The sequence below is a fragment of the Tachysurus fulvidraco genome, chromosome 5 (genome assembly GCF_022655615.1).
Source record: "Tachysurus fulvidraco isolate hzauxx_2018 chromosome 5, HZAU_PFXX_2.0, whole genome shotgun sequence".
NCBI classification, from domain to species: domain Eukaryota; kingdom Metazoa; phylum Chordata; class Actinopteri; order Siluriformes; family Bagridae; genus Tachysurus; species Tachysurus fulvidraco.
This window is the reverse complement of record NC_062522.1, coordinates 5,775,244-5,789,093: the sequence shown is the minus strand read 5'-3', so window position 1 is coordinate 5,789,093 and position 13,850 is coordinate 5,775,244. Positions and strand designations below refer to the sequence as shown.

Below are 13,850 nucleotides of genomic sequence, written 5' to 3'. Positions count from 1 at the left end.
TAGGAGGAAAATTTAAGTTTAAACTAGGGCTGGTAAGCGATTAAAATTTTAATCTACTTAATTACATGATGTGGCGATTAATGAATCTAATATTTAATTGCACATAAATATTAGTTGATTGCACATAAATATTATTTCCCCCAAAATGTCAATTAAAATGTTTGTGTTTGAGGAAGATTAAACCAATATAACAAAAAGCAGTTTTTTTTATTTAACACAAGCCTATCACTTAGGCTGCAATGGCAGTAACATCACAATTCGAAAAGCATCCATTAACCCCTTGTCTTCCACAATATTAACAGGCCTACAGTCCATTGCAATCCATTTAGATATTGCATTTGTTAGTGTTTCTGAGGACGACTTACTTCATTTGTGGCGATTTTCAGTCAGCGTGGTTTGGCATAGCTTGCCTGCAGCATCTGGGGTTGTGCTAACTGCAGAGCTCGCAATATGTTTTGAGTTCAGGTGGAATTTTATGCTAGAACTACTTCGATGGTATGCAAATTCCTTATTGCAGAGAACACAAAGGACTTTGGTTTTATCAGTGGCTCCATTAGAAAGAGTTTTCCGGTTTCCTCCCCCGGTCCAAAGACATGCATAGTAGGTTGATTGGCATCTCTGGAAAATTGTCTGTAGTGTGTGAGTGCATGAGTGAATGAGAGTGTGTGTGTGCGCCCTGCAATGGGTTGGAACCCCGTCCAGGGTGTATCCTGCCTTGATGCCCGATGACGCCTGAGATAGGCACAGGCTCCCCGTGACCCAAGAAGTTCGGATAAGCGGTAGAAAATGAGTGAATGAGTGAGAGAATGCGTGAGTGAATGAGTGCTCTTGCAGTGAACAGTGAAATGAGACAATGTTACTCCAGGACCATGGTGCTACATAAAACAAAGACCGAGCTAAGGTAATTAAGTAATATAATTATTAAATTATTAAGTTATTTAGTCCTAGCAGATGCAGCATGTGGTGTAAATGTAAATGTAACACTAACATGTCACATGACACTGGGAGAGAAAATGGATAATTGGGCCCAATTTGGACATTTTCACTTAGGGGTGTACTCACTTTTGTGACCAGCGGTTTAGACGTTAATGGCGGTGTCTTGAGTTTTTGGGGACAGCAAATTTACACTGTTATACAAGCTGTACACTCACTACTTTATATTGTAGCACAGTCATTTCTTCAGTGTTGTCACATGAAAAGTTATAATGAAATATTATAGAATACTGAATATAAACTGTGATGGTAGAGCATGCACTGCTGTCTTTCAGATGTTAGGCTCAAAGGTTTCACCACACCAGAGAGATGTTAGAGGCTTGCAAATAGAAGAGACAAAGTGCTGCTCCTCGTCACAACAAAGCTTGCAAATTCCTGGCAAAGTGGCAGGGCCCATACACAGTTGTATCATGTTAATCTGTTAAATGGGTGAAACTTCTGCTGCGTTGTCTGCATTTGCTGTTGCCCACAACATGTACAACTGGATTTCTGCAAAGCTGCTTCGTGACTACACCAAAAAATACAGAATCAGAAATATTTTACTGTGTAGCCTCCAGGCAGAAACCTCAGAACTTAACAGTGCCTAATTACTACATTGATCATTTTACAAAGCAACATTATAACAACTGTTGTTTGTCCGATAATTTACACAGAGACAGTCAGTGGTCAACAAGAAGATATTTTATTAACAGAGCTCGTGTCCGACATAGGACGCTTCACATATGAACATGGCACACGTGTGTTCTTGGTACATATGCCCCCAGGGGGTGGGAAGACATTCTTAAAGAGCCCAACACATGTTTAAGGTGCAGCACATTAGAGCATACAAATCACATTGTATTTCTGAACAGATCACAATGATCTACAAACAGTGTAAAATAAAAAACATTTTTAGCAACAGTGTGCTATTATGAAAGAGAACAACACCAAATACTACCAAAGCAGCGTGCTAGGCTTTACAGAATTTGTAATTTCTGGCTATAGAACATGAAAAAGACAGGAAGGCTAATTGGCCATCGGTATCCAAGATTAGAATTAAACCCATACATCGTAAACAAGAGCTCAGAATCTAAGCATAATCACAACCTATGAGCTAGGAACTTTCTTCTTAGTCAAATGGTGACTCTGTATCACCACCATAAATTGGAACAGCTATCTTTACTGGAACTTTCCATTCACATTGCAGTCATGGCGCCACATACAGTATAGTGTGGATGTAGAACAGTAGAGAGGAAAAATAAGAAAAGGTATATAAATATCTGCCGCAATTACAGAGCCCTTAATATTCTGGTCAAAATGTACATGACTGAGTGTGTCATAGTCACACAAGTGCTCTTTCTTATTAAAGATAATCTCTGGAACTGTATCATTGGAGTTGGTGGTGTTAGTGTGGAAACTCACTACTGTGTAATTCAGATCTTCAGCAGATTTCTCAAATGACTCCCGAGAAGCACCGCCTGGGGTATAAGAGAGATCTGTGGGTAACTTAGCTGTGGAGTAGACGTCCTGATCAGGAGGGATTGTGGGTAGTTGTGCAATAGACTAAACTTTGGAATCACAGGTGCTTGTGAGTAACAGTGTATTGGAATAAACGGTTTGGGAAGGCTCAGAGGGGATTGTGGGTAATTGAGCAGAAGCATAGACTGTGAAAATCACAGTCATTTTATTTTTCCTGTCATATTTTTTCAGACCATTTTTACAATTGAATTCAAATACAAATCTGTTCAAAACTCTTACTGAGAAAATCATATATATATATATATATATATATATATATATATATATATATATATATATATATATATATATATATATATATATCCGAGGCATAAGATGAATATATGAAACCTGTTAAATATTTGATTATATTTTAGTGTACCTGTCAGGGTGGTGGACTCAAATACAGGATGCCGATGTAAATAATAAAAGTCTTTAATGAGCTTGACAAAATAATTAGGCAAGGCAGGCAAACGCACAGAGTGAAAAACAGTCCAATAATCCGGTACACAGGCTGGCAGGGTAATACAGGGCAGGCAAAAACACAGACTGAAAAATTGTCCAATAATCTGGTACAGAGGCAGGCACGGTAATACAGGGCAGGCAAAAACACAGAAACCATGTCTCATGACATCCCTCCTGGCTGGTTAGGATGGTCACGATGGAACTGGGTGATGAGGAGACAGGCTTGAACTGGTTTCGGTCTGGAGACACGGAATCTATGGTAAATACGTAGGACTCTGGGGAACTTGAGTCAGACCGCCACTGGATTGAGCATTTTGGAGTTGGGAAAAGGCCCAACAAAGCGTGGGGTAAGTTTCCTGCAGGCCACCTTAAGCGGCAGGTCTCTGATGGATAGCCAGACCCTCTGACTGACACGATACGAGGGTACCAGACAGCGCTTGTTATTGGACCACCAGGCGTAGCTCCTAGAAGCACTGAGTGGGACCACACAAGCTTTTTTCCAGACTTGTCAGCAACACTTGAACAGGGCAAGGGCTGAGGGAACCGAAGCCTCCATTTTCCGATGACTTCGTTTTTCAGTTTGTCGATTAGACTGAGGATGGAACTCAGAGAACAGGCTGATGGTGACCCCAGGAGCTGTCAAAACTCTCTCCAGAAGTTAGAGGTGAACTGAGGACCATGATCGGATACAAAGTTTTGTGGGAGGCCTTGCAAGTGAAAGACATACTTGAGCATGAGCAGGGCTGTGTCCTGCACAGAATCGTCATGGGCTCATTGGGCAAATCGAGACAAACAGGGCAGTTAAACTGATCTTCAAGAAAGAATTTGGGAAATGCAATAAACACAATAAAGTTATGACTCTTTAAGCAAACCAAGCCAATTGACACACTATGAGGATGTGTGTGCTGGGTCGGAGAGAGGCACTGTCACCTTTCAGTAACATGGTACTAATTCCATGCTTTAACTGTCTCTCAACTGTTTATGATGGGAATTCTCAAAAAAATCACTAGACAGTAGCCTACAGCAGAAATAAATTGTGATAGCCTCTCTTAACAGTTCAACCACATTTCTCTAACACATTTCTCTAATAACAGCCATTTTAATAAAATTTTAACAGATGGCCACAGTCAAGTCGTAAGCTTTCATACTCACTGGTTAAGGGAAATGACCAAGAGCATCTTAATAAAAAAAAAAAAGGTAAGAACAAAGTAATAGACACAGTTATATTCCACCAACACATACTTGGTGTAATAATGATAAGAAACTAGACAGATGAAGTAACATGACTAAGTGAATCGTAGTCACACAAGACCTCTGTCTTCTTAAAGATAATCTTTGCAGCTGCATCATTAGAGCTGGTGGATTTGGCATGAAAACTCACTGATGTGTAATTCAGACCTTCATCAGATTCTGCAGCCGAGAGACGTGTAGGTAACTGAGCTGTAGAGTAGCTGTCCTGATCAGAGCGGATTGTGGGCAGTTGAGCAGTAGGGTAAACAGCAGAATCGTAGGGGCTTGTGGGTAACTTTGAATTTGCATAAACCGTGTGATTATCAGAGGGGATTGTGGGTAGTTCAGCTGTAGAGTAAATTGTGGAATTTCCAACATCTGAGGTAGAAAGTCGTCTGCTGTCTTTTTTCTCTTCATATTCACAGATATCACGAGGAACCTGAGAGCAAAGAGGAACAGAAACAAATTTATGGGATTTTTTTCTTCCATAAGATAAGTTTTGGTACTGAACACACACAATGATTTATCAATTACCACTTGGTTTCCTGGGTCTTGGCCAGAAGTAGTAGAGGCTGAATCTGCTGAAAGAAGCAGTAAAGTAGTCAGTAAATTGACAGCATCACTGTCATTGCTCCTCGAGCTGAGCATAAAAAAATCCTGTTTTTGTTCACTGAGGTAAATAGAAACTGAACTCAGATGTACATTGTGTCTTCTAAAATCAGACATTATGAAATAATTTAGTTAGTAAATTATTAGATTCAGGAACGTCAGGAACTGCTGAAGTTTTAGTCAGTCGTGGTGGACACTTATTCAGGGCACCACTCATTCAAAACACACACACACACACACACACACACACACACACACACACACACACACACACACACACACACACACACACACACACACACACACACACTCACACACGTCTAGGGGTCATTTAATGCCTCCAATCTCCATGGAAACTAATTCACACAAACAGCAACCCAAACTCTGGACTAAATAAGTTGGAGTACTGAGGTAGCATTGCTAATAACCATGATCCAGTCACACAAAATTAATTTGTTAAAAAATATTTACTGCATTGTGTATGTGGTGTGTTTGTGTGTCTGTGTGTGAGTGTACCTTGCAACTTTTGTCTTTTTTGTAGAGCCACAAAGACGATTATGGTTCCAATCAGAAGCAGCAGAATTACACAGACAGTGATCACAGTGGAAGCTGGAAATCCTGGAAGAGAAACAAACAGACAGTTAGTTTATCAGATGGGATCAGATTCATCAAGTATTGATAGTTAGACTATGTGCATCTGAGCAGAATCACCTGCTGGAGGAGAAGCTGGAGTAGTCCAGGATTTGTTTTTATCTGTGAGACGAAGAAGTGGGGATGAAGTTGATGATGATGATGATGATGATGATGATGATGATGATGATGATGATGATGATGATGATGAAGATGATGTTGATGATGATGATGTTGATGATGATGAAGATGATGATGTTGATGATGATGATGAAGGGCAGTTTTGAGGTTGTGAGGTTGAAACTGGGATATATGGATCTAATTCAGTTAGATAATGAATGACATTAATTGAGTAAATCTAGTGTAAATCTAGTGACTGACAGCAGTACAGAGGCAACACAACAGACACATTATACACTCTGTATGTGTGGAACTTCAGAAATACTGACTGCTGTTAGCTGACAAAATCAGCAGTTACAGGTTGATGTGAGCAATTGCTCTGTTCTTTTTAATACATCTAAGTAACAGGAAATGTAGTGAAGAAAACACACACACATGCACAGGAAGCACTGATTTGGCCCTAATAAAAATCTGCTCATCACTTCTGTTAGTCTAAAAACAGAAGTCTAAAGGTTAAAGGATAATATCAAGTAGGTCACTTCAGTTCATTGTGGTAAAAAGCTTGTTTCTAAAAAAATAACTGCTATATTTGTAATATATTTGAATTTTCTATTCAGAACTGCTATTAATATCACAAATTAGTCTGAGTTAGGATGCGTGAGTCTGTGTTTCAAAACAAAGCATCTGTTATATCAGAAAAGTTAACACAGTGTGTCTACACGTCTCTACAAACTCACCAGTGACTGTCAGGTTGATCCGCATGAAATAAACCTTGTATCCATGATCAGATGTCCAGGCTTTTTCAGCTCCACACCAGTATTCAGAGTCCTGCTTAGTTACATCTCTAATACTCACATTGAAGATTTGTTTGTCTCTGTCATCATACAGGGAGAATTTCCCAAAAGTAAATTTTTTTTCTACTATCTTTAACAGAGTCCTTATAAAAACAAGCAAAATCTTGTGTCCTCCCCCTGCAGAGAAACTTGGGGTCACTCCTGAGGGATTGTGGGTATTTACATCTGACAGTTAAATCTCCTCCTACATGGACAGTCTTACTGATGGACTTCTCATAGGACAGATCTGCAAACCAATCAGATCAGTTTACATGTGTATTTGTGTCCTAGCTCCTATTAACAACACATACACAGTTCTACAGTATATTTGCATAGAAATATGACCACATGTTTTTTTATCTGCTTAAAACACATAATTAATGCTCCTCACCTTCTGTTACATTCAGTGTCACTACAGTGTAGACCGCCAGATTATCAGACACAACAACACCACATGCGTATGTTCCTGTGTCCTCTATAATCAGCTCTCTGATAAACACACTGAAGAATCCTGCACTTCTGTTGTCATGAATTGAGAATCTGCCATCATGTGACCATTCAATGTTCGGTTTTGTTTGTTTTTGATTAAAACACCACTGATGTGTTCCGATCTTACAGAATGATTTTGATTTGTCTTTATATTCATCCTCATATCTGCATTTGATGTTAATTCTTCCCCCTGCATATGCAGTCACTTCTCTAGAGACCAAGGACCCTGTTAGGAGCAAGTTCAAAATCAAATCATGGTCTACTGTACTACTGTATGTGTATGATGATCAATTAAGTCATATATGCAGTCCTTTTGCTCTGATGATCAATTACAGGTTATATGTTATTAGTTTTCAAACAAAGAGGACAAATTTTAATTATTTTTCGTAAAAAGCATTATGGAATATAAATTTAAAATAGACAGAAATAGTTTATCAGCCTTGTACTAGGGGAAATTGACAAATAACTGACGGAAACTACAGTACACAGGACAAAGGACAAGAGTACACTGACTATGATACACTGACACAGTTAAAAAGACATGACATTAGGGAACAGGTGTGTAGAGACGGGGAGGAGTAAACAAGGGCGGGGAAGACACGTGACAAAGAACATAAACAGAAGCACATGGCCAAAAGTCCGGGCTGAACCGTAACACTAACCTTGCTTTACCTTCAGTTCCACCGGTGTGTATTTGTCTATCGAAGTTTTATCAATTACACACTGATACGTCCCATTGTCCTGTACAGTGAGCTCTCTGATCATCACCCAGAATTCTGATGATCTGGTGTCATCAAACAGTGAGAATCTTCCTGCATTTACCCACTGGTTTTTATCTCCTGTCTTTATTTGGTCAGAACAGCCTGGCATTGAACCCTTACAGAAATATTTTTGTTTATCTTTGTATTCTGTATCATACTTGCACTTGATAAGGATTCCTCCTCTTGAATATCCAGTTACTTCCTTTGAGGCTCCTCCATCTAACAAAACACCAAAAATCCATTTGAACAAAACCTTCCTTCATGTAACACTGCTGATGATAGTGAGGATTATTTTGAAGTGCATTTCTTTACCTGAGATCAGACAGAAGGTGAAAATGAGGAGGATCTTCATCCTGAGTTCACTCTCACAGATCTGCACACAAACTCTTTTTCAGAAAGATATTAACGCTCCTGTTTTGTTACACACCGTTAAAGTCTCTGTCCAGCTCTGTGAATGTGTCGTGTCTTTATCTGTGTCTTACCCATAAAGTGATGCTGCACCCACTTCCCCTTCTATATGTGTGAGAAATAGCTGAACAGGAAGTGTATCTGAAATATGTGTGAACTTCATAGATATAATACAAATGCTTTCAAATTTCAAACACAAAAATAAGCCTCTGGTCAGTAACAGTGTGTAAACAGTCATATGAAGATGTTTTAGTGTGTAAGATTAGCATTCTGTATATGTGCATCTTCCTTTGTGTGAGTTATGTTTCCACTCATCAGTACAATACAGTTCTCTAGTAATAACTTTAATGATAATATTTATTAACCCATGTCATTGTACTGCTGTACTGCCAGAAAGGCTCTACTGCCCCTAGAGCACAGGGAGTGTAACACAGGATGAAAAATACTTTTTAAAATGAACTTTACATTATTCACAATAGAGTAACAAAGATGATAATGATGAGATAGCAGGACTTTTTGAATTGTAGGAGATTCCTTCATTGCTGTTTGTCTGTGAAAACGCAGTGACACAGTAATACTTTCTGTATCTGTAGCTATATATGTAGGTCTGCAAAGCACTCATAAGGGCATCTGCTAAAAGATTTTTATATATAATACAGAATACTGATATAATATTACATGGTGGTGTTTAAGTGTCAGGTTTGAGCTTAGACATTATCATTTTGAAATGTGTCTGTGTGGACTGAAGAAGAAGGGTTGAGGAATTTATTTTTAAACAAATCATGCCTGGTGCAATGATGTGACTGTGATTCAGCAGTACTGTTCTCTTGGTCTCTCTTTTTTCCTACTTACTTCTAATTCTTTTTTTTTTTAAATATTTGCCAACATATACAGTGTATTAGTTACAAAATGCGTTAGGTCTGATATGTTACGAGAAGAAACACAAAACAAACCAATCAGTATGGCAACTAAACCCCCACCTACTGTCAGGACTTCTGCTTGGACAGAACACTAGGGGGCGTTCGGGCAGTGTGTTTTCTGTCACATGTCTTGTAATACTTACCTGGATGTAATTGGATTAATTATTATGTGTATTTATTTCCTCTGCATTGCGGTTCGCTTATCGCCATGTTCAAAAAAGCATTGCTTGGTTTGTCGTAGTTGTCTCGCTACTTTATATGTCATCATATGACATTTTTTTTCATCAACTCTGCACGTCTCAGCATTCTGATATTTTTTGCCTTGTTTTGCCGATTTAGCTGCCATAATTCTACACAATGCCAATATTGTCCAGTGAGTAGTAAAATAGAAATACATTGCGGGGTTCAAGACATACAGTACACTAAAAAGATGTGGGAGCGACAAATGACCCAAACCAGAAGACCTCCATTCTCTTGATCTGTTGATGCAAGCCCTTCTACTCTGTTTTAACAGTCGATGTCTACATTCCTTTGCAAGCCAACGTGCAGGAGACACATACATTTGTTATTGTCCTTGGTGACTTTACCAAAGGTAACCTCACATAGGAACCCCCCAAATACAATATATGATATGCCCGACCAGACAGGAGAATGTGTGTGACTTCCCAGTTGATACTGTGGTCTCCTTCTGCTTCCTGGGATACATCATCACAGAGGACCTCAGGTGAGTGCTGCACATTAACTCTGATTAAAAAGGCTCATCAGAGGATGTACAGTAGGTCCCTCAGTATCAAAAGAAGTTCCACCTACCAAAGACAAAAAATGTGCACTTCTACACCTCTACTATAGGGTCCATACTCACCTCCTATATCAGCATCTGCTGAGAAGATTAACATTATATACCACTTCTTCACAACCTGTACACTTCTATGACCCTGAAATTGGTGTAACATAGTTAAAAAAGGATTAATGTTAAATCCTGCTGAATGGGATAACTGTGTCATCTACTGTCACAATGATGCACCTATATTAAGTGGTAGAAGAAAGGGTTTATGGGTAATCCTCAAAAAAGCAGATCACTTTACAGAGAGTTTCTTGTCTGTGAATGTGTTTGTCGGCAAAAGAATGTTTACCTGGAAAGCACATGAAAGTTAAACTGGATAGATTTGCCCATGGTTCCCACTCTTTTTTTCTATGATATCTTGCTGAATGAAATGTCAATACTCCAAGATGAAGCTAGCTAACTGTAACATGGTGCTGTCTCTCCAGATGGAGTAAACACTGATAACACAAGAGACAACTTATTCTACTCTCTTATCCCATGTCAAAAATTCAGAAGAAACCTTTTGTTACAACAAACATGACAGGCTCCGGGTGATTACCAAAGACCAGACCACTGTGTGACACCACAGAGAGGTCACATGCAGTTAAGATTGAGGCTGTACGCAGCAGCTGGGTGCTGCAATCTATTAAGACTAAAATCTTACACAACACATACCACACAGTTTCTTTCTATCTGCAACTGGCCTCATCAATAATATTAACAATGAAAACACCACTTTGCCGTTTCATATGTGTTACATTTAACACACACATCTCTGAGCATTTTGCACTGGTTCACTTTTTTGTGCATCCTGCACTAATGTACAGTTAATGTTTCTATTTTTAGTAACTCAATTACATTTATACAGAAGTATAGAAATAGAAAAAAAAAGTAATTATATATCTCTAACATCTATCCCTATAACAAGCCAGAGGTGATGTAGCAAGAAATATCTCCATGTGTTTTATAACCTAAGACAGGCTATTCATAAAAAGCTAGACTAAACAAATGTGTTCTTAGACATTTGAGACTGTGTCTGTGTCCCAAACACTAATTGGAAGGTTGTTCCATAACTGTGGGGCTCTGTAAGAAAAAGCTTTACCCCCTGCTGTAGCTATTTGTACCCAAAGTACTACCAAATAGCCTGCACCTTTTGATCGAAGTAGGCGTGACGGTTAATAAAAAAAATCAAAAGATCTCTCAGGTACTGTGGCCTGAGACCACTGAGTGCTTTCTAGTTTAGTAATAGTATTTTATAATCAATGTGAAACATGACTAGGAGCCAATGCAATGAGGATAAGATAGGGGTGATGTTTTCATATCTTCTGGTTCTCATTAGAAATCTAGCTGCTGCATCCTGGACTAACTAGGATTTGGAGCAGTGTCCAAGACAGGAACAAGAATGGGGCATAGTCATAGGAACCAGAAAAATAAATTAAATAAATTTAAAAAACCCAAAAAACCCAAAACCATCAGGTATGCTTGTAGTATTCCGCTGGGTCTGTTGTGGCAGAGTCTTTCTGTCAGGGAACGTGGGGAAAAAAAGTAGACCCAAATGCAGGGATAACAAAATAAAAACAGAGATTTTATTAACAAAACACAAAAAATAAATACAGGAAACAGGAACTGAAACATATAAGCCGAGGACACCGCGAAGCGAACCACAACACGGAGGAAATAAATATGCATAATAATTAAACTAATTACAACCAGATAAGTATTACAAGACACGTGACAGAAAACACACTGCCAGAACGCCCCCTAGTGTTCCAGCAGAGAATGTCCAAGCAGAAATCCTGACAGTAGGTGGGGGTTTAGTTGCTGTACTGATTGGTTTGTTTCATGTTTCTTCTCTTAACAGATCAGACCTAACTCATTTTGTAACTAAGGTAATACACTGTATATGTTGGCAAAAATGCAATAAAAAAGAAGTAAGTACGAAAAAAGAGAGACCAAGAGAACAGTACTGCTGAATCAGTCACATCATTGCACCAGGCATGATTTGTTTAAAAATAAATTCCTCAACCCTTCTTCTTCACTCCACACAGACACATTTCAAAATGATAGAATGTTTAAGCTCAAACCTGACACTTAAACACCACCATGTAATATTATAGCAGTATTCTGTATTATATATAAAAAGCTTTTAGCAGATGCCGTTATGAGTGCTTTGCAGATCTACATATATAGCTACAGATACAGAAAGTATCACTGTGTCACTGTGTTTTCACAGACAAACAGCAATGAAGGAATCTCCTACAATTCAAATCTGTCTGTTAGGAGCAAGTTCTAAATCAAATCATGGTCAACTCAATTAATCACTAACTACTGTATGTGTATGATGATCAATTAAGTCATATATGCAGTCCTTTTGCTCTGATGGTGAATTACAGGTTATATGTTATTAGTTTTCAAACAAAGAGGACAAGATTGAAATATATATTTTTTAAAAAGCATTGTGGGAATTTAAAATGGACAGAAATAGTTTATCATCCTTGTACAAAGGAAAAATGGACAAATTATTATTATTCTTGGGACTGAGAATTCTCTTTAAATGACAATTTTATGGATAGAAAGTAAATATAGAAAACAAAGTACAGTTAATTTGTATTTTCCACATCTCTTAATGACACTAGATCTTTGTGAGGATAAACAGAAGGCAGTGGTGGGAGACTCACCTTCCTTTACCTTCAGTTCTACCGGTGTGTAATTGTCTTTCACTAAAGTTTTATCAACTCCACACTGATACGTCCCAGTGTCCTTTACAGTGAGCTCTCTGAACATCACCCAGAATTCTGATGATTTGGTGCCATCAAACAGTGAGAATCTTCCTGAATTTACCCACTGGTTTTTATCTCCTGTCTTTATTTGTACAGAACAGCCTGGCCATGAACCCTTACAGAAATATTTTTGTTTATCTTTGTATGCTGTATCATACTTGCACTTGATAAGAATTCCTCCTCCTGAATATCCTGTTACTTCCTTTGAGGCTCCTCCATCTAACAAAACACCAAAAACCCATCGGAGCAAAACCTTCCTTCATGTAACACTGCTGATGATAGTGAGGATTATTTTGAAGTGCATTTCTTTACCTGAGATCAGACAGAAGGTGATGAGGAGGATCTTCATCCTGAGTTCACTCTCACAGATCTCTACACCAACTTTGCTTCAAAAAGATATTAAAGCCTGTTCTGTTACACACTGTTACTGTCTCTGTCCAGCTCTGGGAATGTGTTGTCTTTATCTGTGTCTTAAGTGATGCTACACCCATTTCCCATTTCCATTTCCCCTTCTATCTGTGTGAGAAAGAGCTGAACAGGAAGTGTGTCTGAAATATTTGTGAACTTCAAAAGCACTTTACAAATGCTATCAAATTTAAACACAAAAGGAGCTTCTGGTCAGTTACAGTGTGTAATCAATCTAATTTCTGTTGCTGCTTTGGGAAAACACTTCCACTTAATCCCATATCCCTGTTTAATTACCAGTTTTTAGATGTTTAGATCTCATGTTTACAACCTCTGTTTTTGATCCCTGACTCCCATGTTTTTGCCTGTGCTTGTTTATGTCTGTTTTCTGATCATCCAACCTCTGCTTCTTAATTGGATTTTTGTTGATGTTTTTCATGGTTTGACACTGCGTTTACTAAAGACTGCTCCATCTGCGCTTGCATCCTCCTCCATGTCTCACTTTTTGACAGAGATCTTAACAACTCTGCTCTGTGGCAGCCACAATGTATCCATGGATCCGGGATCAACGTTTCAGACTGCATCAGCTCCACACCATATTCAACAGAGTCAATAAGCTGTGAACAGCACTGTGTCTGAATTGTAGACGTTTCTGGTGATACTTTGTGTAGTAGGGCAGTCTAGATACCACCCTTAATTCAATATATTATTCAATAGAGTACTTAATTCAATAGAGTAAACAGGATGATTTTCACATAATTTTGAAGCAAAAACACTAGGATACAAGATCCAGTTCTCAAACGTCCTGTGAACCAATGTTCTGTATGTGTTTTATGGCCTTATTCAAGTGATTTATAATGTTTCATTTTTCACTAACCATGCATAAA

The 13,850-nt window shown here is 38.5% G+C and overlaps 1 protein-coding gene and 1 long non-coding RNA gene across 3 annotated transcripts; both read right to left on the bottom strand.

Moving 5' to 3' along the window:
• Positions 1 to 2,909: 2,909 nt before the first annotated feature.
• On the bottom strand, positions 2,910 to 6,444 carry LOC125141159 (putative protein TPRXL). Its single transcript, XM_047813233.1, has 5 exons — positions 6,282 to 6,444; positions 5,506 to 5,742; positions 5,311 to 5,412; positions 4,720 to 4,766; positions 2,910 to 4,624 (listed from the first exon to the last, which is right to left on the bottom strand). The coding sequence occupies exons 1-5, from the start codon at positions 6,304 to 6,306 to the stop codon at positions 4,220 to 4,222; spliced, it is 816 nt and encodes a 271-aa protein (XP_047669189.1). The 5' UTR covers positions 6,307 to 6,444; the 3' UTR covers positions 2,910 to 4,219.
• A 568-nt stretch (positions 6,445 to 7,012) lies between these two features.
• LOC125141165 lies at positions 7,013 to 13,646 on the bottom strand. 2 transcript variants are annotated; one of them, XR_007140520.1, is made up of 3 exons: positions 12,871 to 13,036; positions 12,457 to 12,777; positions 7,013 to 7,092 (listed from the first exon to the last, which is right to left on the bottom strand). It is a non-coding gene; the product is annotated as an uncharacterized LOC125141165 (long non-coding RNA). The 2 variants fall into 2 exon arrangements; XR_007140521.1 differs by having other exon boundaries at positions 12,457 to 13,646.
• Between the last annotated feature and the right edge of the window lie 204 nt (positions 13,647 to 13,850).

What these genes read in the sequence shown, in the direction of transcription:
- LOC125141159 (XM_047813233.1), bottom strand. Translation starts at nt 6,306, where the DNA reads ATGCGGATCAACCTGACAGTCACTG. An exon ending in GATCAACCTGACAGTCACTG is followed by an intron (nt 5,743 to 6,281) that starts GTGAGTTTGTAG and finishes TAACTGAATTAG; the next exon opens with ATCCATATATCCCAGTTTCA. An exon ending in TCCAGCTTCTCCTCCAGCAG is followed by an intron (nt 5,413 to 5,505) that starts GTGATTCTGCTC and finishes TTTCTCTTCCAG; the next exon opens with GATTTCCAGCTTCCACTGTG.